Genomic DNA, 26,625 nt, shown 5'->3' with positions numbered 1-26,625 from the left:
CAAGATTAGGTTAATAACACTAGGACTTCAATCTTAGTTAAAACTGCAAATCATTTTAATGTAAACCCTTACATTTGTTTAAAAAAAATAACAACATGAACTCTAACAAAAGAGTGAAGCAGATTTTTCTTTTTTCTGTGTTTTGTTTTTGTTTTGGAAATTAAAACCAGATCAACCCATTTAATATGTACTCTACTGCCATAAGACAGTCTTAGAAAGTGATGGTTAGCTTAAGTTTGGGCATGTTCTGGCTCAATACTGAAGGTTTAATTTCAAAAACTAAAGTAAAATTTAGTATTAGTCTTTGTTTGACATTTTTGTTAGCATAATAATGTTACTAACTCATAAATTATTTTTTACTGTGGGCAAGGTCCAGCTCATAGGTGTTCTTGAAAAATATACTTAATTTTTTAGGAACTTAAGATTTCGTAGAAGTAGCTTTTGCTTTATTACATTATAAAGAAAATCTTTGCTTAAATGTTGCTTAGCATTTTTTGTGTTAATGATTAAGATGGTACACAATTCATATCAACATAGGTATGGATATAAACTGAAACTTCTGTGAAAAAGCTTCTTTGCACTAAATGGTTTTAGCTCTTTACTTTTGCAGCAAGACAAATAAAACACTATAGAGAATTTAAGGTAGTTGAGAAGGAGAGATGGGGAGGGACATGCCTGTAACCCTCCGAGCTGCTTCTGTTACTGCTTTAGCTTTGTCCCTTGGAGACTGCATAGAGAAAGGGAGCTGATAGCTTGTGGCACCCTCAGAGCTACTGCATCTGTCCCTTCCCAGCAAGGAGAGAGTGAGGTAATCGGAAATTTGGATTTGACAGGTGTCTGAGATGCTGGATTTCATGCCAAATGTTTGGATTAGAAATCAATCACCTTGGAATGTTAGAAATCTGGCATGTCCAGCCTACTGTTTGGTTTTGCAACCAGGAATAACTTGCAAATCCAGGCATATGTCTCATACAGGTATAGCTGGCAGATGCTGCAACTACTAGAACATTGAACTGAGTGGAAGGAGATGGTGTCCCTCTCTGTCCCACAAACCTCAGACCTAGTGTCTTGCCTAGATGGGCAGGGGAATTCCCAAGTTTGTATGCCTGTTGGGAGGTTGGCAGTGGTGTGCCATGTACTTGACCCATGGAAAGTATGGCTTGCTGCTGCTGCTTTTGTTCTGGGAGTGGACCACTAAAATAGTTTGTGCTTAAAGGCTGTAAAGTTTGTAAAGTCGCTGAAATTAGTATAGGGCATTATGGTTAATATGCAGTGGTCTGTGGTGGACAGGAGATAAGTCCTGTCTAGTCCTAATACTGTGAAGTAAGTGAGGTTAGAAAGGCAGACCATAAAATAACCAATATGAAGAAAAAGGATGACTGCTTTACAGGGTCAAACATTAATAGATTCATTGTTCAACATCAGGAGACTGTAACCTGCAGTACCTTGGCCTTAGAGAATATAATCTAGCTAAGTGTTTGTATTTGAACTTGAGGTTTCATCTGCCATTAACAAGAACGAACAAAACCAGAATCCAGACAAAAATTGCACAAGTCATCTATAAATAACAGAAAATCACAGTCTAGAAGATAAGACTGATAAAAAGCTTAAGAGTTGCAGTCATTCTGTGCAGCTTTCTGTGAAGAAAAGCCCTCCTAATGTGCTTGGCAATCTAATTTTACCTAGGTACGTGCATTGACAGGAGATCTAAAGCGATTATTGCTAGTTGGTTGGAATGCTACTCAGTTCTGTCTGCCATGGCCACTCCTAGAGTTGGCTATAGAGAGGAACAGTACTAGTAAAAGAAGGGAAAGCAGTTGGTTGAGTTTTGTGGTTCTATATAAAAATAGCATTTTGCTATTTATTCTTTATATATTTCTATATAAAAATAGCATTTTGCAGTTCTTGGTGTATCTTGGTTGTCTGCTTTATGGAGATGTGTTAACTGATCATGTTGTATCCAAAAAGATCAAATGCAACATCTGGTGTTCAGAGGAGACTTGATTGCACAGTAAACCATTTCTCAAAAACCCAGAACTGTAATTTTCTGAATGCCCAGTGTAGAGCATGTTTCTTTCAAGAACATCTGGTTCTATTACTGGTACTGATATATGCTCTTTTATACACTTGTAGAAAGAAGTTCAACTGGTGTCTTTTCTTGTTCTTGTTTTTTCACATCAGTAGGGGCTGGAAGCTGACAGGCTGATTAGCAGCCCTGCTGTAAAGGATCTGAGGCAGTGGTGCACACCAGGTTGGAAGTGCCATCATCATCTGTAAGGCAAGCTGCCTACTGAGCTACATGAGGAGGAATATGATTAGCAGATTGAGCAATATTGCTATTATTTCTCTTTGATGCTGGTGAAGCCCCATCTGAAATACTGTGTCTGCGTTTTGGTCTACCCCTTCAAGAAAGATGCTGAGATAGTGGACAGGGGTTGCTAAGATGGTCAGGGCCTAGAGCACACAACCTGTGAGAGGTGGTTGAGAGATCTGGGCTTGCTTAGCCTTGAAAAGATGGGAAATGTAATAGTAGGCTGCAACTGTTAGAGATACAGTTGTGGAGATAGTTAAGGTAAACTTTTCTTTTGGTAACAAGGGGAATTGGCTGTAGGCTGTGGCTTTGGAGGTTCAGGTTGTACATTAGGAGAAATATTTTTGCCAAGAGGATAAAGTAGCATTTGAGCACGTTACACAGAGGGGTTGTGGAGATTTTGAAGACTTGGCTAGTCAAAGCCATGGCTGACCTGATCTGGTTGTTAGGAGGCTGAAACAGGTGATCTCAAGGTTTGTTAGAAACATTTCTCTAATTCTGTGTAGTTATCTACACTGATTAATTGGAGTAAAGGGGCAAAAAAAAATAGAGTAGGAAACTTGAAATGGAGGGCATAAGGTAGAAGAGGGTGATATGGGACCCAGAACAGAGGTTGCCACTGCTACTTTGACAGATTCTTGTAGTGAACTAAGCAGTCTCATAAGAAATTACGTCTGGATGGTGCATTACGTAACTCATGAACTGAAAAATAGAAATATGTACCGTAGGTGTAGAAATATTGGGACTGAAAATGTGTGTATTACAGAGTTTCAAAAGGTGCTTGCTGAAAAGTGTAACTATAAACAAATGCAGATACATTGTTTAAGTTGAACATATGCAGGAAGGAAGTGTTATTAAACAAAAAATGAATCTCACTATAAAGCTAATTGTGGCCACTAAATAATGGAATTGCTATCCTGGCACATTTCCCACGTTAATTCTTTGTTTTAAAAATGTCTCCCTGCTGACTTTTCTGACTTTCTGTGCACTGGCAGGTGGTGTTGAGTTAGTCGACGTAAAGATTAGGCACTGCTGATAAACTTTCAGTTATGAACAATGAACACACCAGGTTTACCCAGCTGAAAGTATAATTCTAACGTGTACTGGTAGTAGTATTTAAAGTGCATGTGTGATGTGGTGGCAGGGGAGGGTTTGGTCTTTTTCTTTGAGATTCCTGTGAAATTCAGTCATGGGTCTCCAAACTACTAGCATAGAGTGATAATAACCTGTGGGGTTTTTCACCACTTTTAAAAAACATTTTACCATGCAATTAGGAAGGACTGGGTCCACAGGGGAAATCTGCAGCCTCAGTTACTAGATACAGCACATACGCACTTCAAACTAGATTTAACATTTGCTCAGCTAGGATGTTCTTTTCTGACTGGTTTGGACCATCAATAGAAGCTCCTCTGATATTGCTGGACTTGTCTATATAAACATGCCCCGAGTCTCGGAAATTTGACAGAGACACTCGTTCTCTTTCTTTTTTTTTTCTTCCCCAAATCCTGTCTGCTGTGAGAAAAAATTAACATTAAGCAGTGAGTACCTACTTTTAGCTGTGGACTCAAATGGTGATTTTCACTGATAGAGGAGAGACTTAGATGGTCTTTTTTATCTCCAATTTTTGATTAACATTTTGTGCTACAGCATCATCATCATGTTGAAGTTTAAATTAATTCAAAAGAGATTTTCTAATTTACCTAAAATGTGGAATATTTGAGATAACAAAATGAAGCCCTACAGGTCATGTGTTTTCCTGTAGCAGCAAAGTCAGTTCTGCTTACTTAAGCTAATATTCTTTTTAATTCCTTTCCTGTGTCTTGCCTAAGTATAAAAATAGTAGCAGGAAGAACAGAGAGTCCCTTCAGCAACTAAACATATTATGGCAAAAGTAATTGGCTAGAAAAGAGCAGAGACAATATTGGTCAACCTGTTTTGAAACAGAATATAGACTTCTATTACCACTTTTTAGGATCTTGGGATGGTTAAGAATATGTGGCTTGACAAAGGTTAATCACCTGAAATTCTTTAGATAAGAAATTATGTGTGGATCACAGAAATGCAGAGGAAACTTGTTTTAGTCTAGTTTTATCCAGTTCATGAATCAACAGATTTTAATTCAATGTGTGGCAGACTCTGGGAACACCAGCAGACCTGTTTACGATCAGATCCAACAGAAACCACTGTGCCTTCAGAGACTGTAGGTATTTTTTTTAAACTCCAGGAATAAGTCTGTATGACTAGTTTGGGTCAAAATCTTTCACATTTATTTGAAAAGAAATGAACAGGTTACAGAAAGTTATTTGCATTTCTAAACCATAAGATGCTTTGCTGCTTTATTCTACAGGAATATCTCTCTGTAAAGGCCAGCACGCTGAAGTAAAATATTTTTTCTTTTCAATGCAAGTCAGTATCTTCCTTCTTCAGATAATTATGAATTTGATTGATTCTAACATTTAGTTTTTCATTGCATCAGAGATAATTTTTGCCTTCAATTTATTTTTTTTCTTTATCTCCATATTGTATTGTTCATTTTCGTGCAATCATCTTTTTAAGCCATCTTTGATAGTATGCCACCTGCTGCCTTAGGTTCTGCAAGCATCATGAAGTGGAGGTCACAGCATCTGTGGACCGAAGAATGTTGGTGTGCTTGGCTGTACTTGTGAAATGCCTGTGTATTTCCACTGTAGACATAGCTCCCTCCTTTCCTCATCTTTGAATATGCATTAATCGCTTACCCATTCAAAGACATGACTTTCAGACTCCGCAGCAATGAACTGCAAAAGGTGCATATTAGCATTCTGCTAGAGAACCCTGCAAGGTGTCCCAAGGTAAGCTGTCAGCTGTCCAGCTTACCAAAGCTCAGTAGTATGGTAGTGTATGAAGTTGTTTGCATTATTAGGTATAACAGGTTTCTAGAGAGGGACGTCCGCACTCATGTGAGCAAAGGTTGCAGCAAAGCAAAAAAGTGTACACTGAATGCTTTCTTAAGTAGCTGAAAGATTTGTTTGCACCCTTTAACTGAAGAAACTGATGCCATGAAGGAGATGTTTGAGGAAGTACTCTAGAATGATTATGCTTCTCTTTGTGACTATCCATGGGGTAAACGTGCTTGTAGGCAAATCTTGCATTCCCTTAAAAAGATAAGAAAAGGATTGATTAGCACACCTCTTGGGGAAGAGCAGAGTTAACCACGATCTCAGCTTTTCAGGCACTGGCATTTTCCATGTACATCAGTGCTTCTGTTGTTTAAACATACCCTATTCTTAAATATGTGCAAAGTTAGGATTTAGCAGATAGATCAAGTACCTGGAATTAATCCAAGGCCTAATTCTTAATCTTCTGTAGTATGGACATGGTAGATAAATTTCTCAATGGCCAATTTTAAAAACTATTCACTCAAACCCGACATAGCCCATTTCAGCCTCTCTTTAATAGGAAACCTAATAACTTTTTCTGATGTGGTGCATAAAGCTCTGGTATTTTGATTTCTTTTTATTGCCAGATGCAAGTGTGTTCATGTATTTACAGTCAATAAACCTATCAGTGCTATACACAGGTTTAGATTAATACTTTCAACCTTTCAGTCTGGGGTGTCTCATTTAGGCCAATGCTGTGTTGTTGTGTGCTTTGGTCACATATTGACTGTCCTATCAGTTGCAGTATTGCTGCTTTTGAGCCACTTATAGAAGTGGGATAATCTGTGCCAGTATTTTTATTCATATTATTCAGAAGTTGTCAAACAAACCAGGCTGCTCTTTAGGAGCAGTGTGAGTTGTGTACATCTACAGCAAATAAAAAAGGTAATCCTCAAACCCCTTTTTCCATAATGCACTTTTGCCTCTGATATCCTCCGCTTTACCCTGTTCACACTCTGACTTTGATTTTGTGTAGTTTCCAAGAGAGGTGGTTATATATTAGGACTTACATCAAAGAACAATAGTTTCAAAGAGGTGTGGTTTTACCTATGCATGGGTCATATATGTGAAAGAAAGTGTGAGCTGTCCAAGCCATCAAGTCTAGAGACTGTATAGGAAGGAAGAAATATTGGCCATAGTTCTATTGCCTCATTTAATTAGTGAATGTTTATATTTGCCCAGACAGACAGGTTTTATGGCTTGTCCTGTTACCTAGACTCTTCTCTCGAAGTGCTGTAACATCCCATTTCTTCCATGAGCAAACCAGTTAGTGATTGGATGTTGCTCTTTTTTTTTTTTTTTTTCCCCCCTGTATTTTTGTAATACTTGCATGAGATAAAATATATCTCTGCCCTAAAGCCACTGCAGCTATTCTGTGTAGCAGACCATAGGCTGGATTAGCATTTGTGGCAAAATGTGCCACCTCTTGATGCTAGGGATTTATTTTTCTTTAGCACACGTTGACTCTCTCAGGATTTTTCCCATAAGACCGAGCATGCAAATATAAATAACAAATAAGATTTTCCACTAAATATCTTGACACATTTTACTGGATTTAGATTCACTTTCCACAGTTTCTGTTTCATGCTTACTTTCCTTCATCTAAGAGCAGTGACAGTGGCAATATAAAAATAACTTTTAAATTGAATTTTTTGAGATCCTCCTCTTCTGCTATCTCTTACTGCTTCCCACTTCTCTTCTGATTTTATGTTTCTTTCTAGTCTTCTCCCTGAAAATCAAGATCTCCTTATGCTTTGCATTACCAGCTGTCAGGTGTGATGCTGTATATGCTGATATGCCACTGTGTTAGCTTGCTTTGGCACTGTTGGCAGCACTCTGCTGTCATGCTCAATTGAGACAGAAAGGACCATTTCTTACTGGAAAACGAATTAATGAAAAACTGCTTTTGTTTTTGTAATGGAATTGTTTTGAAATAAACATACAAAAAAATTAGTTATTGTAACAAATTAGCCCTTAATTTTATAAAAGTTGTGTTAAATGTAAATGAACTAAACAGTGAGGCCAACTAATTTTGTGAAAATACAGCCTCAAATTGCCGCACATGATTTCAGCACAAATTCCATCAACTGAAATTTTTTTGTATTTATTCTTTTTCCTGACAGATCTGGTTTTGAGCAAAATTAAATGTCACACCAGGCATCTGGAAATTGTCTCTGGAAGGAGAGTAGTAACCAATTTACTTGTGTCCTTCTGTGAAAGGGAGAGGCAAGGTCAGGATGATTGTAATGGAGATGATCTTTCTCATGACCTGCTTTCTTCCTTCACCCTACAAAAGAGGAGGAAGTAGAACATCCTCTCCTGTGTTGACCTTCTTCTCTCTAGTCATGGCCTTCCTGTCCCTTATGCTTCTTAGAGGATTGCCTTTTACAGGTAATTCTGCTAGTTTAGGAGGCCCAGTGTTAGTGGGCTGCTAATCTTAGGGCTAGTGTAAAATGAAGTAGCAGCTTTGCAGCAAGTTTCTTTCTCCTTGGTACTGACTGCCCTGATTGTGGCTTTTGTTTGATCCATCTGCAAAACTGACCAAGCTAACAAATGTAATTTTCTTAAAGACAAAATATGATGCATCTTCTGTGCTTGTGAATTAGACAGACTCATGTACTGTATTGCGATCATATGTGATGTTTAATTGTAGCATGGTGCCCGATACTATTTTGGTTCATGCCACCTAGCGCTGTCCTGGACAACGCTTGTGCATAGTTCAGGGCATAACATGTGTCCAGAGTAGCCAGTTTTGGATGCAGTCTCTGTTTGGGGGAGAGAATTCAGCCATGTAGTTGTGAGCTGCATCACATTGCCGGCTCTTACTGGCAATGAGGTGTCTTTTGTTATTTAAAGCATGATTTAAAATAGAGCCTCTGTGCCCACATACAGGGGATTTTAGTAGCTGTTCCTGGACTTTTTTCAGGACAGACAAGTCTTGACTTTACTCCTGTTCTTGGAACTTTCAGGATGGATGCTGTCTCATGGAAGCCTTTTGTATATAGTATTTCATCCTCTACGCTGCCTATAGGATAGCAATTTCTTGTTGCATCATCCATTTTTTTAGAAGGAATGATTGCAAAACAGGTTTTATTGGTAAGAAAAGAAGCAAAAAGAAATTTAGAGTAAGCTGCCTTATACCTGTTATACAAATGTTTAGACCGGTAAACTGGTGCTTGCTCTTGAGAAATGAAAATGAGTTCTATGGAGCCTTCATAGTAATATCATTCTCTTCAGAGGAGTTTATATTGCTTATAGCTGTTAAAATGAGTACTGAAAGTGGTATGGTTAACTTGACATTGTTACACCGGTAAAACTTAGCATGCTGGACACTTTGAAGCACTTGGAAGCATTTTCCAAACTGACTTTATGTAAGATGTACTGACTGTATGAAGGTACCACTGTCATAAAGTTCAATTACTGTCACAGGTATCATCACTTGATAGGAAAACTAGACAGCTAAATCAGCAAAATGTCGTTTTCTCACAAAATTTTCACTTTTTATTTGCTTAAAATACAACATAACTTCTAGGGGTAATTCCTAGCTAAAATTTTTGATTTTTGGCTAAAAAGAACATCACTAGTATTAGATGCTTTTAATTTTCCAATGTGTAAGGTACTATGAACAGTGAATATAATAAGTGTACAGATCTGAGCATTGGTCAGAACCATGAGTAGAAGCAGATGAAAATAACCCTAGAAAAATGAGTTGAAATATTTTGATAGTTGATCAAAGAAGAGAAAAGAGCTGGGAACAAAGTGTTCAGGAAAACCTTTGTGAAGCCATGTATGTGCTTATGAATTTAGGCCACAAAAAATGTTAAAAATCAGTCATGGTTAGTAAGAACTTGTTGATGTTTTAGGTTGGCTCAATAATCTGCAGATCCTTCTCACAATATATTTTTGTTAGACGGATCTGAGTGTATGGTACTAGGAGAAGGTGGTATCTTCTTTCACTCAACAAAATGCCATGCAAATGGCTTTAGATGGTAGCACTGCAGTATCATAATAATGAAGACTACACTATTATTGTCAAATTTACAAAGATCATTTACTCTGAGTTATTCTTACACTTTATTTAGTAACCTCAAATGCCCAAAGTTTATTGATACATGCTAGCTCAAGTTAATGACTTGCTCCAGGTAGAGGATATAGTTGGGCAATATTTCATACAGCTTTTTTGTCAAGAGTTTTGAGCTTCCATGCTTTAATTTATGTAGTTTCATAAAAGATTGAGATACATGTTCATCCAGTTGAGAGGCTTATCTGTAGGAGAGAATAATCAAAACTGTTTCGTAGACTTGACAGCTAGTACATCACTGAGTACATACACAAGACGTTCATGGCACTTAAGCAAAAATTTTGAGAGAACAGTTCAGAACTTTCCTTCCAAAATACCCTTGTGCGTGCATTTTTACATATTATAGTTGGGTGTGTATATACGTAGACACATGTATGGATATTATAAAGCACACCTACCTAGCCTGTATCTATCAATATACATATATACAATATATACAATATATATATATACACCATATATATAATATACATAATCTTTAATTTCTATATATAAAAAATGTAGTTCAATTGATTTTTTTCAGAAAGTAAATTAGAGAAAGCTAAAAAATAGTCTTTCTTGATGTTGAACTGCTCCTATTAGCCTAATTTCAATTTAAACCTAACTGCTTTAAAATACATGTTTATACAATTCTCCCCTCCCTATTTTTGTAGTAAGGCTTCCTAAGGCTCAAAACTATCATGATAATTTTTCTGTATCTTTTTTAATCCTTTGACATTTGAAGAAAGGTCTTTTTCTGCAGTTGACAAGGAGGGTGTTTGACTATGCAAGGGAATGCTGACTCTGTCTAGACAGAAAACATTGCCAAATGTACAAAGTCCTTGATAGAACAGACAAGCCTTCCCCCCCTCCCCCCCCCCAACATTCCATTTATAGTAATTTTAGCTCTTACTTGCAGCTTCAAGTATTTAATTTTGGGATTTGAAATACTGGGTTTTTTTCTTCCAGATTTGCAGTGTCCCTGTAAAGACTGTAGAGATAAGTGTTCAAGATTTTGATGAATATTTTGTTCTGTGTACAGGGGTTTCCTATCTAGAACTATAGCTAAGAAATGGGTTTATGTAGCTGGTATCCATAAATCAAGGTGATGTGTCAGCTGACAGGCTCCCAGTAGAACAGAAGTCATCTCAAATTCACACTGACTGTGGGTAGCTAAATAGTGGTATGTTTGTCAGTCAGGACTCCACAAATGATAGAAATTAGAAAGGAAAGGAGTGGAAAGGTTCCTTTTGCACAGTGTAGTAGAGTTGTTGAGCCCACTCTAAGCTCTGACGGTTGTATTGGACTATAATAGCAATATATTTCATGTTGCAAGTACAAATTCATCATTGCTCTCTTCATCAAAACTCTAAAAAACATGTAAGTAAATGAGCTCTTTCAGTGGACAAGTTTCAGTAGTTCCGAGCTTGCTTACTGAATTTTTCTTAAGCACATCAAATGGTTCTGCACAGGCTGTTGCTGTGATCTTTGAAATATTACCACGTTTCTTTTGTTCTCTGCTTTTAAATTTCTTATACGGTAACACTTTTATACTTCATCATACTCTTCATTACAAATTTTCTGGGTATTCAGGCTCTATTTGGAGCTTAAAAGCATTTCAAACCACCACAGAAAGTCAGAAAAGGACAAGGGAAGAGATGTGCATTTATTGTCCTCTCTTTTACCATAGTCTGTTGACTCCCAGTGCGGAGATCAGGCCTGCAACTTCTGGCTCTTACCCAGCAGCCGATCTGTAGGTAAATTAAGCCAGCAAGCATGTATCATTTTTAACTTAGAACTGGTATGAGGTAGTAATTTGAACCTGGAAAATAATGTCTTGGCCATAGTTTTTGTCTGAAGTAATTCTGCTTTAACTTTAGAGAAAGACCTTGTTTTTGTAGGGATATTTTTTCCCCCCCTTCATTTCTTGTCATGTTACTTAAATTCCTATATTTGAACTCTTCAGAAAGATTGAGAAATGGTTGATAAAAACTGCTGTTCCAGTAGATAAAAGCAGTATGGTTGAAGGGTTTAAAATATGTTTTAATATTAATTTACTATCATTTCAGTATTCTTTTAAGAGACTGCTTATGGATTCTGAATTTTGGGTTGCAACTACAGTTTATTCGAAGTTTAGAGGGATATGATGCATTTTCTCTGAAGTATTCTACTCTTTTTGTTCATGCTAGTTCTTTGGCTTTTTTGAAACCAGTAGTACACACTACTGTCCTGTCAAATGCATGAATATTTGTGGTGTTGAACTTCTACCACAGCTGAACACTGATGTGTACTAGCAGTAAAAAATGGGAAGCTGTGAATAACCCCTCTTGCCTTTTGAAATGGGCAGGATTGGATGAAAAATCTTGTATTGTTACTCGTGCTGAATCTGCTCTGTAAACACATAAGCCTTTTTTCCTGCGGGGATTTCAATCCAGTTTTCACCAGCACTTTGTTCACCAAAAACTACATTTAAAGGGTTTTTTTTAGGGTTGTCCAGCTAAATTTCTGTTTTATGTGCATTGGTCAGGGAAGAATCCACAATGTTACATAAATTTCTGTTTACTATAAATTTATTCTTTCACTCAACTTTGTAAGAAATATATTCAGTTAAGGTGTTCAAGTACACTTTTTATTCATCTTAACCAAAATAATCTCCCAGATACCATACTTTTTAAAGTAATGTAGCTGAAATTTAAATTTCAGTAATTTAACTTGGTAAACATTGTACTACCTTTGATAAATGTTAACTTAATTTCTTCCCAGCCTTCCAAAGGATGAGTTGGCAACAGAACCACTAAAATATGCAGAACAACTTCCTGTAGCTCAGATCATACACCAGGTATGTCTTTATATTTTAAATATTTCTTTTGAGAATAAACAACATCTGTAATATTTAACCTGCTTTCCTAGGTCACACAGAATCAGTATCCCCATGTTGGAAGTATGTAAAAATAACATACTCTTGTTCAGATTAGAACTGTTAAATGATAAAAGTCTTACTCTGGCAATGAAAAGATGCTTACTGTATGACAGTTAACACTTCAGAGGTGCTGTTAAATTTGTTTTCTCTACTGATATAAAAGAAAAAAAAATCCATTAATTTCTTTGAATTTGCATCTTGACCTAAATTATATTCCCCTTCCTGAAAAAGCAGCTGAAGTGTGGAATCATTATTGTGGAATAATTGTCATGGTAAGTTGAGTAGGAAACACAATCTCCCTTCCTAAGACAGTTCTGAATTAGCACTATTTCTACCTATACTGGTGTTGTCATACTTTCTGCTTTGCACAGGGTTTTTTTGTTTGCTTTTTGGTTTGCACAATAAAAACAGAGATTGAGATTTCGCCCAGATTGTGCCTTCTAACTGTGTCTTTCTTTAAAATCAATATTCTTCTATTGATTTAAGTAAAGAAATGAGGGATGATGTGGACATCTGAGCTGGGATTGAATAGAAGGCTACAGTTTTTATTATAGCATGTCTTCCCACCCCCTTCCCTACCAATTTATGGCAAGGAGAAGGAAGAAATCTTTTCTGTGCAGAAGATTCTGTACTCCCTTCCTGCTCTTTTGTCAAAGTTCAGGGTCTGGTTCTCAACCCGTCCTGCTGGTGGATTAGATGCCCAGTCTGCATTCACATGTCTTCACATTCTTCGCTGTTAGCCACAGGGGTCTCTGCCTATTTTGTGGAAACACTCATGCCAAATAACATACATAAAGCTTGTTATACACTGTAAAACATTGCGTATTGAGACTTAGCATCTCCCTTCTTGATGATGCTTTAAAGAAAGCAAAAAGACCTACTCTGTTGCAGTCATTTGGAATTTTCTCAAAAAAAAGCTTTTTTTTAACTTGGTAGATGTGAGTCGTGTTTCAGAGACAGGTACCTATAGTTTTCCTAAGTCATGACTGAATAGGTCAGGTTACTATTTTCCTAATGATACCTTGGCAGTATAGAATCTTTCACGTAACGAGGTATACTCTGAAAAATTGACCTGAAGGCTAGGAAAGATAATGACAGTTCATCACGGGAGGCAAAATGGTACAGTCCATTCACTGCCTCGAAATAAGGAAAACTTCCAACCTGAAAATTTGGTGTAAGTCAAGGTAGTGGTAAGCCAGATAGACAATGTTAGATAAAGCTGTGGTTTCAGGCTGAGCTTTTCTTGATTGCTTAAAGATCAACAGGAACGATTAAAAGTCCACTAAACGTCAAAGTTGCTTACAAAGTCTTACTAGTATTAATTATTACTGCGGATTTTTCTGAACACCTTTGTCAATCAGAGTTTTTAAACAGATGAGTCACATGCTGCAGGCAGTGCTGGTTTTACCTTAAAGGAAACATAAGCTTTATTTTAAAACTTTAAAGTGTACAAGTCGTTTCTGCGAGATGTAAACACGAGGGATTTAAAACTTTTGGCTGGAATCTGCACCTCCGGGAAGAATCTCTGATGTGTTCAGAACATGGAAGATTGGAAATCAGGACCAGTTTGTATGTCAGGAACTCCCTGGTGTTGTCAGAGCTTTAAATGACCCAACAGCCTGCAAATGTCACATTTAAAATTCTGTCTTCATGCCTGACTCTCAGCATAAATGAATTAAACAGCAGAGCAGGCAGCCAGTCAATATGTTCTTAACAGTGAGAGTGAGCAATGAAACAGTTTGGGGGTTGTTTAGAATCAGTAAATAGAAAGTGCACGGAATGGCTCACCTAGAGGAAAATCTCAAATAGGAAACAGAATTAACCTTTAAGATGGTCGACCAGACGAAATGTCATAGTAATATTTTTACAACATTAGGTGGGTAATAACCACGGAGGGTTCATTTGGCTACTGTGTGTTACACTGCAATAGAATATTGCACTGTGGAAAGGCAGAAATCTGTTTTTTATGTGCTTTTATCTGTTTGCTAAACAAATTTACTGGTAGTATAGAGTGGTGGTCCACACAAGGCAGCAAAACAGACCCAACAGAACTGCAGATGTCTTTGATGTAGAGAAAGAGAATAAAATTACTATTGTTTAGCTATCATGTCAGGGAGTCAGGCATCATGCTCTGGTTTTGTATAATGGCAATGCCCTCTTTGAGCCTCTAGGAGCTGTAATCAGCTAAGCATACTCTGCACCAGTGTCCTGGTGAATTAGCACTGCAAAGATTATAATGTATCGTTTCTGAGGGAGCTGGGACAACTGGGACATGTAGTGCAAGGTCCATCTTAAGTTTATGTGAACAAGTATTTTTTACTTGAAGACAAAAGAAAGAAATTATAATAAAAAAAAAAATGAGTAAAACCAGTTAATAGCAATTGTGATATGATGCTTTATCCAAATGTGTGATCTCTGTTTTAGTATGGGCCTTTGTTGTTGGTTCTGTATCACATGTAAGATTTCTCTCACATTAATTCATGTTTTGTTTACCTCTAGGCAGAAATAAAGGCATCAATAATGTATACTTATAGCGTAAATATACCTTAAAATTTCACAGTGGTAGACAGGTATCTTAAATCAGTATAATGCCTAAATCAGTATAATGCCAAAATATGTTTTAATTATAGTTAGTAGCCAACATGGCTATCCAAATTTCACTGTATATTTATTCTCCTGAACCCTACTAAGAGTCTACATATTTTGCTTTGGTATTTACATGTTATTAACTTTGGTATTAACATTCTCTTCAGTACTTCATATCTGGTATTTTTAAAAATATTATGAACAGAAATTTCCTTTTGCTTTATAATCTGATTATTTCACAAGATGAACAGAAATTTCCTTTTGCTTTATAATCTGATTATTTCACAAGAAAATTTCAGACTTGGTACATCCAAAACTATTTAATGAAAGAACACCCAGAATCTTATTCTGGGATTATTCTTAAACTTTATGGCACCAGTAATTATTTATTATTATAGCAGTATAAAAAGAATAACAACCCTATAAAGTTCACGTTTCCAATTTTCAGAAATGTATTATATTTAGTGCATTAGATCATGGTTGATTAAAAAGACATGTGAAGAAATGAAAATGAATAGCAGAATGAAAACAAATACTGACATTTAAGCCACTAGTTTTTAGATATGAACCAAAATCGGACATCTCTAAATAAAGCAGCTTTCTCCATTTTCAAAAACAAAAAGGGAAATGTGCTTTTAACTGAAATAAAAACCCACTAGTGCTTGGTAAAGGAAGGCAGTCATTAATATAAACTTCTAAAATGGCAAAAGTTAAGCTTTTTGAAGAATACCCACATAACACAACCTTTTTAATGAGATTGTGTGCAGTTGTGCATACAATGCTGCTACTTAGACTAAGTTTATGAATAGTAAGTCAAAAAAAAGGGCAGGTGGGGAGAAAGAGGAGAGACTACTTTAATTCTGCACTTGTCTTTAGTTGTAACAGGTCTGGTGAAAGAACAGGGGAAACTGCGTTTGGGAAGATTGTTTTCATTTATCATAGAGGATATTAATTGCTGGCATTCCAATTCAGCAAGGTATTTTAATAAAAGTACCTAACTTCAGTGGCAGTGCTCATGCTCTGAATGTCACTATGTGTTAATACACTTTGCCTAACTGGGATTTAGGATGTTGAAGAGATTTAAATTGTTACAGGTGTTTTACTGATGGAAGAATGTTTTATTGATGAAAGGCACATTTCAGTGGATAAATGCCAGATCTCCTGATGTTGTTATAATTGAAACCAAAATGAAACAGCAAATTCAGACCATGATCAACTTGCAAACTTATTTTTAGGCCATTATAAAATATTAAGCAGATAAATTAACGTGCTGTTAAAACAGGATGGTATCTCATGAAAATATAACTTCCAGCCCATAGTGTCAATTGCACAATTTACTTAAAATTTTACATGCCTTACAGTTGCGCATTTACTTAAAATAGAGTTCCTAGGTATTTTCTCATGTAGAAGAATGCATGGGGGAATGTTAGATATAATTTATTATTAAATTAGACTGAATTTCCTTTTGAAGGTATGCATTTTTTTTTGGTAGAGTTTTTAACCAGTGCATTTCTGTAGTCTTTGTAGAAGCCTCAGTGGAAAATGCATTCTATAATCTTAGAAGATTACTGGGAGATCACACTAGCCCTGTTAAGTGAATATGTCTGTCTGTTCCAGATTCTAGTTGAGCAACTTGTGTGAGTACCATTAGCTTTGCTGAGTTTAGACTCAGAGGACATTAGGATGTTGCCACATCCAGTCTAGTTTCAGAGTATTGACTGCAGTCCACAATAAGGGAAATTAAATAATTTAAAATAGATGAGAGGGGGATCTCCAGAATTAGAAATGCACAGGCTGATGGCCATCAAAGATGACCATAGAGTTGCAGTTCCATATTAAGCCTTGCAAGAAGGTCTTTGTTTCTGTAATTTCTGTGCTGCTTTAATGAGTTTGCCCCTCGCCCTGCCCCAGTCTTTTTGCTTTGAAGTTTAGTTTTTATTCATTCTAGGGATCTTACTCTCACATAGTAGAGGGGTGTTAGTTTATTGCATTTGTTGATGTTATTCCTGTTTCATGCTGATTTAGATGAGAGAGGTTTTCTTTAGCAGCATTGGGCAGAAATTGTTGAAACAGTATTAAGAAAATAGAACACTATGTTGTGTAGATTTTTTGAAGGGGTTTTTGATTATAACAACAATTTTAGGTCTCAGGCTGAAATGTTTTCACAAACACTAAAGTGGTTTCATGTGGCTCATGATCTTTGTGAAATGCTCGATATGAAAATTAACCCATCACATGCTTATACAGTCTTAAAAGAGTAACTTCAAAATTCAGGGATCACACTGGTGCCTTGACCACTGCCTTATAGCTGCCCTATGGCAGTTGTTACGTTTCAGGAGGTCCTCTTGCACTTCGTCCATATCTGTCCTGACATTGGAATCTCTCTGGAGTTCCTATTTATGTCTTATAAAAAACATCAATTGTGTGCAGGACTTTGGTCAAGTATGCAAGGTGTTTAATAGCACAGCAGTAGCCTGGATTTTTATTTTTTTGATGCAGATAGTAATTTTGGTTTATGTATAATAATTTATTAAAAGTTTTAAAGTACTTGAAGTGATACTTGAATTTTACTGTGTCTTTACAAGCTAAGAGGTTCAAAAGCAAGTTGTGGTGTTTTAGATGTGTCAGGTTGGATGTATAAAGATTTAGACACAGCTATTTATACATTCTCTGAAAATCCATTCCTGTAGCTGTGTTTGAAAATAACTGTAAAGCATAGCTTGCTTTTTAAAACTCTTGTCGTAATACTCAGCTAGATGATGTCAGAGATAAAATACAACCTTTCACCAAAAGGTCCAAATTTTGCTCTACCTGTTAGCACAGACAGGTCTTTTCAGGAATGCTTTTCTTTCTCAGAACGGAATTTTTTCAGGATGATTAAAAATTTAATTTTTCATATCAAAGATTAGAAAGTACTCTCACTTTAGAATTCATTTTTATTTTAATAAAATGTATTACGTGGCTACCCAACAAAAAGCCTTGTGTCATGTCACCTTGCACTAGGACACCTGCCTGGTCAGGCTTTATTTTTGCAACTCTGAGCAACGTACTGAAGACAGTGTTGTCACCCCCTTACCACTGCCACTTCTTGTGGGCACTTTGGAATATATGGAGAACAGCAGCTTGTTCTGGCAGTGTTCATTTTTCTCTGTTCCAGACTAGAGGTGACAAAAGCTGTTTCTGATGCATTTCATGGAAATCTGTCAACATCCTCTGCCATACTAGGTGGCCTGAAGTCCTTTTTGGGGCTCAGGCATTCTGACTATATTCATGTGCAGAACTAAACCCAGGTGTGCTGTACACCTTTTGCTGAACCAGCCTTTGTTCATCTAGAGCACTTGGGATGTATAGCAGTTAGAAATTAATGTGTTTTACTGAGATTTTTTTTTTTCCAGTTCATTAAACATATGATTGTGAATTGTGTAACCTAGAGGTGGTTTGCCTGCATTTTATAACTCTAGTGGAAGTGATCTCAAGTAGAATCACAACTGGATGTTATCTAGTAAATGAAGAACTTGCTGCTTTCCCTAAATTATATACTTTATGTGCATTTAATTTCTCTCGCTGTCGCTTATTTAAATTGTTTTTGCTTCTTTTAAATTGAATGCTACCTAGTAGAAAATTTGGTGCTCAAAAGGAGCAAAACAAACTTTCTGTGGAAAGCTATTACTGCACAGTTTTGCCAGCCACCAGATCAATTATGTTATAGAGCAGAAAAGGTATTCCTGCCAACACTGTGTGCCTCTTGGTGCATATAGGTGCTTTGAAATTCACTCCCCAATATTTCTTCTAATATTAAGGTTGATTTAAAAAATTGTGAGTAGCAGTCTTGCTGTGTGTATAAGTCAAGTCATATATATGCAGTGTGTACTTTTAAATATAGAGAATGAGTACTTAAATTATTTTGATAGTACTGTTTTCTATAAATAATAAATTAAGAATGGAATAGTCCACTGTTTCTCTGACTCACTCCAAGAAATCACCAAACACATTCTTAACGTGGTTGTAGATGGTACAGGTCTTTACTGGCAAAACATTAAACCAGAAACATTTTCAAGCATTTTTTCATCTAGTGAAGTACTGCAGTCAGTGATGGTAGTCAGGGCTTTCATATGTAAGCTGGTTTACACAGGCAGTAAAGGTGTCTTTTTTTTTTTTCTTATTCAGAACTTTAGTAGCACTTTAGGCTAATGAAATCTCATAAACGACATTCCTGAAATAGACTATATTTCTGAGGGTAGCATAGAGCATTTTTGTAAAAGATTTAAACTGTAATTTTTTTGATTTGCTGTTGTTTTTCTCATCAGTTTTTTCCAATCACAGAATACAATGATGTGGAGTTAGCATAAATTACTGATGATCTGTTTTTACAGACAAGGCACAGCTGCTTTTATTTTGTTGTTTTTCATCTGAGTGTGAGGGAAACCCTCTGGAGTCAGAGACCTAGTAAAGCAGTCTCTTTTATTCCATCTTCCCATTAAAAGACTGTTGTGGGTGATCATTCTCTGCCTATCCAGGATCATTATTTTTACAGTTTCTCAAACACAGGGAAAGATCCATTTCTTTATATCTTTGTTAAGTTGAAATATTAGATGGAAGGTCTTCTCTTAGTCTTCAAGACACAATAAAGAAAAGTGTCTGAGAATAATGATTTTTTTTTTCTTTGAAATGCTGCCTCCCAAATCTTAAAAATTTAGCAGTAATTACGAGGAACTTCATTTCCATAAGGTTAGACTACCAAAATATTCATGCATGGGGAATTATTCTTTTATCTTCACACAACACTGCTCAGCAGTGTCACGGATGGAGTGAGGCACTTCACTTGTAAGAGAGAAGTAGCAATATGTTTATTGATATAAAACAGTGATTTAATAAAGTTTGATAGTAAATGCAACAGTGGTTTAACAAGATTTGATGGCAGAGTTTCACTTGATATTTACTGCATAGAGGACAGGGTCAGACACAACTGTCAGGGAGACCATCCCATTAAGTCATGAGGTTCAGACTGGAACCCCTTGCTTCCTAAGCTCCTTCTTAGAGAGGAGTCTAGGTGCAGCTGGATCCACTGCTAGTCCCAGACTTGGCCAGCAGCTTATGTCAGAAGCATTATATGTGCACAATCGATCCTTTGTATCACCTAGCTAAGATTTCAAAGTTTTAGCATGAGTTTCCTCCTGGAATCCACTTTGAGTAGGATGCCACCATCATGACCAGACACATCCATTACAATTGCCAGTGGTGGTTATCACTGGAATGGGGATACAGGAAATACAGGTCAGGTTGGGGGGCGAGGAGTGCACCACCACAGGCAGAGCCAGAAAAGAAGCATGAGTGGGTTGTGTTGCTGACCAAGCATTACAGGGGAGCTAAATGTAGTATTAAATTCTTCCAATTATAGCTGGATACAATAGATTGAATAACTAAAGGCATTGGAAGGTATCTTTCAGGAGAAATCTGAACAGTCAGTTGTGGGATGGTTCTTTTGTACCATTTCCTACTAGAAATACCACACTGAACATTTTCTGTAAGCCAGGAAGGGGAAACTTTGCCATGGCCTGTTCCAGATGTCCAAAGCATTGGAGATGGAGGATGGTGGCTTTTTCTTGCCAGAAATGTTGCATGCATGTCTATCCTTTCTTCCCCGTTTATGCATTGAAACATGTAGCTTCACCTTCCTTGCATTTTTTAAAAATGAAACCAAAGTATATTTTGTAAACAATAAAATAATTATGGGTTTTTTTCTTATTATTACACAGCTGTGTTAAGAACAGTTAGTTCAGCAGTTATCAAAATATTCTGTTTAACGTGCATGTACATTATTAGCTTGTTTGGGCATCAGTAGGAATTTATCTTCATTCTTCATTGGTAGAGGATGGGAGATCAGTTTGACAGGCAGCTTGGAGTAATTTGATTAGGGGCTGCCCCTCAAGTGGCCACACTCCACTGTCCCCCATTCCTGTTAGTCCTGTGCTCATCAAGCACAGCAGTGAGGTGAAAACTACTGCCTAACAAAAAGGGAGGCATTTTTCAGCCTGGCTGGGGGTGCAACTACAGGATTTCAAAAGCCTAGTAGAATAGGTAGTATCAGCCAAAATTGATAAAGTGTATGGATATTCCCTGAAAATTTTTGTTTATATTTCTCATTAGTAGGTGAGAGAGAGTGAAAATAATTGCTACTCTGGAAAGTTGAAATGCAAATAAATTTAAGGCTTTTGTGCATGTCATGGGAGTGCTCAGTCTGCCCTTGAGAATACTGGTAATATGAGGCATTATATGTGAATGTAGTGTCATCCATTTCATGGATTATGAGACATCAGTTTCATACCCACCAGCATATAGAATTTTCAGACGTCCTATTAAAAAATATATGAAAAGATACCCTGGCTCTATAGTAGCTATAATTGTTAGATGTGCCATGTTGGATTTGCAGCTTTTTTAAGAGGCAATTCCTGTAATCGTTTCTTTTTAATAAGCACTATCTAAGATGTAAAATAAAGGAAGAGGTTCAGGAAGTGACTGTAACATGTCAGGCTTTATAGAGTGCTGTAGACCTATGTGGTTTACTCATTTGAACTTCAGATAACTGCATTTTAAGGGTCAGAAGTAGCTGTATGACCATGAACTCTAAAAATTACTATATTTCATATATTAAAACAAATTTTGTGCTTTTTTTCAGCTGAATCAGCCATGTGTTTGAACATCCTGTATGCCCAAACCTTTCAGTGTGCACTATTGATCTTTTTATGTCTTTGTTTTGGCTTTGGACTGATTGTATGATGATGTCCTTTTCTTGTGGTTTACAACCTGCTCACAACTGTGATTTTATGACTGTGGTTACTATTTCTATTGTGTTGTAGGTATGCTCAGAGCTTTACAGAAAGACACAGGTTCAAAAATGTTACAGTTTAAAGTAAACTTCACATAGCATGTTGGCAACAAGCGAAACAAGGTTAACAGTGAGAGATTCTGATTTGTAGGCCATAAAGGACTGTAATGTTAATCACTTCTGACTGCACAAAGTACATCAATACTTTATTTATATTCTCCCTTCTTTCTGACTATATTGAAATCAGGAAGGATAACCAGAGAAAGCGAGTGAGCAGAGGTTAGTAGATGTTTAATCAAAATATTGTAATTATGGGGGGAATATAAATGAGGAGGACAATTACAGCATGTTAGTACATGTACGTGACTATAGAAGGTATGCACAATATTACAGCTGTTACTGAAGAAGCAATATGACATGTCCCATGGGTTTCAGTTGCTACTGTCATGTGAACTGTTGCACAGTGCTGTAGATAAAACATCCATAGCTATGTCACTTTGTTTTGGACAGCTGATATTAGAACTACTGCTGTCACCGCAAATGTACGGAGGTTATTTTTGAGTGAGTTCTGTGATTTGAGACTCTTTTCTCTCCTTTGTGGTCACAATAATCTTGGCTAATGCCTGAGCTTTTTTGCTAAAACTACCTCTCTGGCCACTTTCACTCACAACACTGTAGTCCTCTGTTAAGAATATAATTCACTTTTTTCATCATTCTTTGCTTCCGTGAGATTTTTTTGTGATACGCTGGTCTGCATTCATTTGCATTTGTCATTTATAAGCCTGGATTCTTAGATGTTCTGAGTCTTTTTGGATTTTTCTGCACTGAGTCCCATTTATTTCCTGTTCCTTCAAATATTGGAAAAGTGAATACTATTTAGGTCACTGTGGTGAGTTGTCTCCAGTGGGGATAATTTAATAGGTTTTTCAGTGCATAATGGTATGCAAATAATATACCTCTGCCTCATGTGGGAATAGACTAAATATATGCACAAGCTTTCTGTGACCTTAATAGGTTTGTAGGCATCATAATATACCATGTGCTGCTGTAGCATAGTATCTGGTGTACAAATACTTCAACTGTGGTTCAGGGCAAAGAAATATATGAAATAACTCTGTGGATTTAGTATGTGATCCACACACCTTACTGTGTATGGAAGTGTATATCAGCGATATGATTGATTTACTTTTGTAACATAAGCAGTAGGTTTTAATAATAGTCACCATTAATAAAACAGAAGATGCTTAATGTCTTAGACTTAGAACATGCTAATTCATTATACTGTATGATGTAAGATGAAACTGAAAAATATACAGTAAAATGATAAATAAGTTACTCTGTTAGACTGTTTTTATGTTTATGATGTTTCACATGTTAAAGTACCTTTTAAAATTTTTGCTTCTTTTTAGTTTATTTTTATTACAGGTTCTAGAGCAATTCAGGGAACAGATGCTGCATTTTAAAAAGCTTTGCTTTAGTGAAGCTTTCTGTGCAAGAGAGTGCATTCTTCCTAAAACTTCATTTTACTTAAATTAACTTGTATTTCCACTGAGGATGGCTTATATTAAGCACAAAGGGAGGCTTAGCGGTTTAGGCTTCCATCAAATAAACTGCATAACTAAAAAGAGAAGATGCCAAGCCTCACACTCTTGTACTTGAAAGTATTGTGTTCTCTCTCATGGGAACTTGAGATTAGAGAAATTATAAAGGCTTTGCATAAAAACAGGGAGTTAGAATTAATTTTTGCTTAAGCAGGGAAGTGTCAAAAGCCTATTATGGTAATTTTTCAATTTTGTCTTAACTGTTCACACATTTTAAAATAGTTGTACAATTGAGTGGAGGCATAATTGATGTGTTGTGGTTTCTTTTTTTTCCTTGGGCCATCATAAAATGTAGCTTAGGTGCACTTAGGAAGAAGTTGGTGTGCTAATTAAGTAGATGAAAATTTTCATATCATAGTGAGAAAATTTGCCTAATGGATTGGAATAGTATTCTAAGAATAATTCCCCTATTATTAATTACATCCAAGTACCAAATATCAATATTACATGAAGACAATTAAACCACAAAAACCTTAGTGAGAAAGTGTAATTCCTAGCAGTAGAATTTTGGGGTTGCAGAGACTATCATGTGCATTATTTTAGTAAAGAGTAGCAGTATAAGTCTACATTTAAAAAAAAAAAGTTACTTTATTCATGGTCATTTAATGTAAATTAAAACCTGAAAATATCATTGAATGAAGAGCTACTGCTACATTTATTTTGTTAATCTTTATTGAATTAAAAAAATATAAATCTTGTCTGTATCATAACAGCTTATAAAGTGCTAGTGTAATAATCTAAAATTTATGCTTGACCTAAAATAATTTTAGGACTTTCCTAATTAAAGGAAAACTGATCTATCAAAACCTTTTAATGGCAATTTAAAACCCTTTTTCTTTTAGTAAATACAGTATTTAACAGAAGTAGTACTGTTCCAGAGTTGCTTTCAATTTGGTGATTGGTTTTGCTGTTCCATAGGAGGAGTCCTTAGTGGAACAAGCTTTGTGTTTGAAATGAGACTTATTGGCTAATGTGAAAATAATCATGTTGTGGCTTAACCCCAGCTGGCAACTAAGCACCACACAGCCACTTGCTCATTCCCGCCCACTGGGATAGGGGAGAAAATTGGAAGAGTAAAAGAGAATACTCATGGTTGAGATAAAGACAGTTTAATAGGTAAAGCAAAAGCCATGCACACAAGCAAAGCAAAACAAGGAATTAATTCATCACCTCCCATCAGCAGGCAGGTGTTCAGCCATCTCCAGGAAAGCAGGGCTCCATCACGTCTAACAGTTACTTGAGAAGACAAAATGTCATAACTCTGCATGTCCCCCCCTTCCTTTTCCTCCTTCTTCCAGCAGCTTTATACGCTGAGCATGACGCCATATGGTGTGGGATATCCCTGGGGTCAGTTGGGGTCAGCTGTCCCAGCTGTGTCCTCTCCCAACTTCTTGTGCACCCCCAGTCTCCTCGCTGGTGGGGTGGGGTGAGAGGCAGAAGAGCCCTTGGCTCTGTGTCAGCACTGCCTAGCAATAACGAAAACATCCCTGTGTTATCAACACTTCCCAGCACAAATCCAAACCATAGCCTCATACTAGCTACTGTGAAGAAAAGTAACTACTCCAGACAAAACCAGTACAAAGCAATACTCCAGAGGGATCACTGATTAGTAAGACTTTTGTTTTTATATGCAGAGAAGGGGCCTCTTTCCTGGATTTCAGCTTATTTTCCTGCAGAAGACTCTTTGGTCTACATAAGAGCTGCCTTTTGCATCTCCAAATTATGCCCAACTTGTTGAGAATTTTTCTGGCTTTGTCTACAGTAGAAACTGGCAAAAAGACAGAGATATATTCTGCTTTTTCACCTATCCTGACACTGCTGAATGGCTTCTGTCAAGGCCCACTTTCAGTTTCTCTTAATGTGTACTTTACAGTGGTCTGATTTTTCCTTAGCTCTTCTCTCCCCAAAAGCTGTGAATGGGAACTACCTGACTAAAAGTACAATATGGTTGTGCAGTTTTTGTGAGATGAGGCCTGGATAGGAGGGTGCAGCATCCATTCTGGCTTTTAAATTAGTTTTCCAGTCTACAGGTTTCTGGTGTTTTGTCTTTGTGTCCCTGGATTAATAATGCCAGGAATAAGAAAGACAAGTGCGTGCATGGATATGTGCGTGTGGAGTGGAGGGAAAGGAGGGGGTATGCTGTTAGATCCTTAGGGAAAGGTCTAAATATTTCTTAGTCTTTATTACTTACTTTATTGCTTAATACTGATTGCCCTGGGCATAGAAACAACATTAGTGTGTGTGTAAGTACATGTGTTATTTGAGTGTAAGACTAAATTCTTGACTTAGTTTGTGTTACCTGTCACTAAATATATGCAGGATCAGGACCCTTCTATATAAAGATTACTGAAGTATGTTATAGTAGGTTGTCCAAGATGCAAGATTTAATTCTGTTTTCCGGTGTCAGGTCAGTGTTCTGTAACATTTTCATTTCTCACATAAACTTACACAGTTTTTATTAAGCATCACTTTTTTATTTTTTACACATGGAAGCTTCTCTGATAGACAGTGTTTATTTAAGTGGTATTTCAGTGAGTAGTAAAATTAGCATTAACAGTTTTGCTAGGTTTTTCTTCTATCTACTATTTTTCTTCTGGGCTTAGGCAGCATAAAAAGTAGCTGTTACCAATAAGCTCACATTGATAAGGAAGAAATATGAATGTTATCAATCTTAGCTTGATGTATTTTGCAGTGCTATGATGGCAGATACCTTTAGGAGCACTTTTCCTCAGGTGAAGGCATTGTTAGCTCCAAATACATCCACACATCTATCCCACTTAACCGTGTAAACTTAGTGGGGTGTTATTGGTGATTTTTTGTGTTAAGTTAATTATATTTTGTTTACCCTTCAGTAGCATGCCGTGAGGAACACAGCAATGTAACTCACAAGCTCTTGACAGGTCTGATGAATGGCTAGAGATAGAGATATTGGCAGGCTGCTCTCTAGTGCTCTGTCTAGAATTGTTTTCCTAAATAATTCAGAGGGTTGAAATTTGATGAAATCATTTCCATTTGAAGAATGAATGGAAGGGGTGAATGAATGAAGACTCCAGTAACGGAGCAGTTGAATTCATACTGTTGGACAGACAAGACAGCACCCTGCATTGTCGTTCCTGAACAAATTTGTTCCATGAGGTTGTGATTCAGCTTTGTGCAAGTGATTACTTCTGTGGTGATGGGCTTTGTTGCTCAGTGTATGGCACGTGCTGTAGCCAGCGCTCTCCTCCCCTCAGCCTCCCCCTCAGGGTGAGAGGCCCCCCACAATGATAGCAGTCTCCTCTGGCTCGGTGTTCCTGGAGATGCCCAGCTCCAGTGGTGGGGCTCAGTGCATTATGGAGTGATCATATGTTTTCAGGAGGGAGTGCTTATCACAAAAGACCATCTACAAGTACATGGATGACAG

At 36.9% G+C, this 26,625-nt stretch overlaps 1 protein-coding gene across 1 annotated transcript in view; it reads left to right on the top strand.

Annotated features, from left to right (window-relative positions):
• Nucleotides 1-26,625, top strand: part of PIGK (phosphatidylinositol glycan anchor biosynthesis class K) — a 74,764-nt gene that overhangs the window by 38,748 nt on the left and 9,391 nt on the right. Inside the window, exon 10 of the mRNA XM_074906410.1 lies at nucleotides 12,053-12,128. Within this exon, the coding sequence (XP_074762511.1) occupies nucleotides 12,053-12,128 (76 nt within the window). The remainder of the gene's footprint in view (nucleotides 1-12,052; nucleotides 12,129-26,625) is intronic.

Source organism: Athene noctua, chromosome 5 (assembly GCF_965140245.1).
Source record: "Athene noctua chromosome 5, bAthNoc1.hap1.1, whole genome shotgun sequence".
NCBI classification, from domain to species: Eukaryota; Metazoa; Chordata; class Aves; order Strigiformes; family Strigidae; genus Athene; species Athene noctua.
The sequence above is the reverse complement of the archived record's forward strand: the minus strand, read 5'-3'. Positions and strand labels throughout refer to the sequence as shown.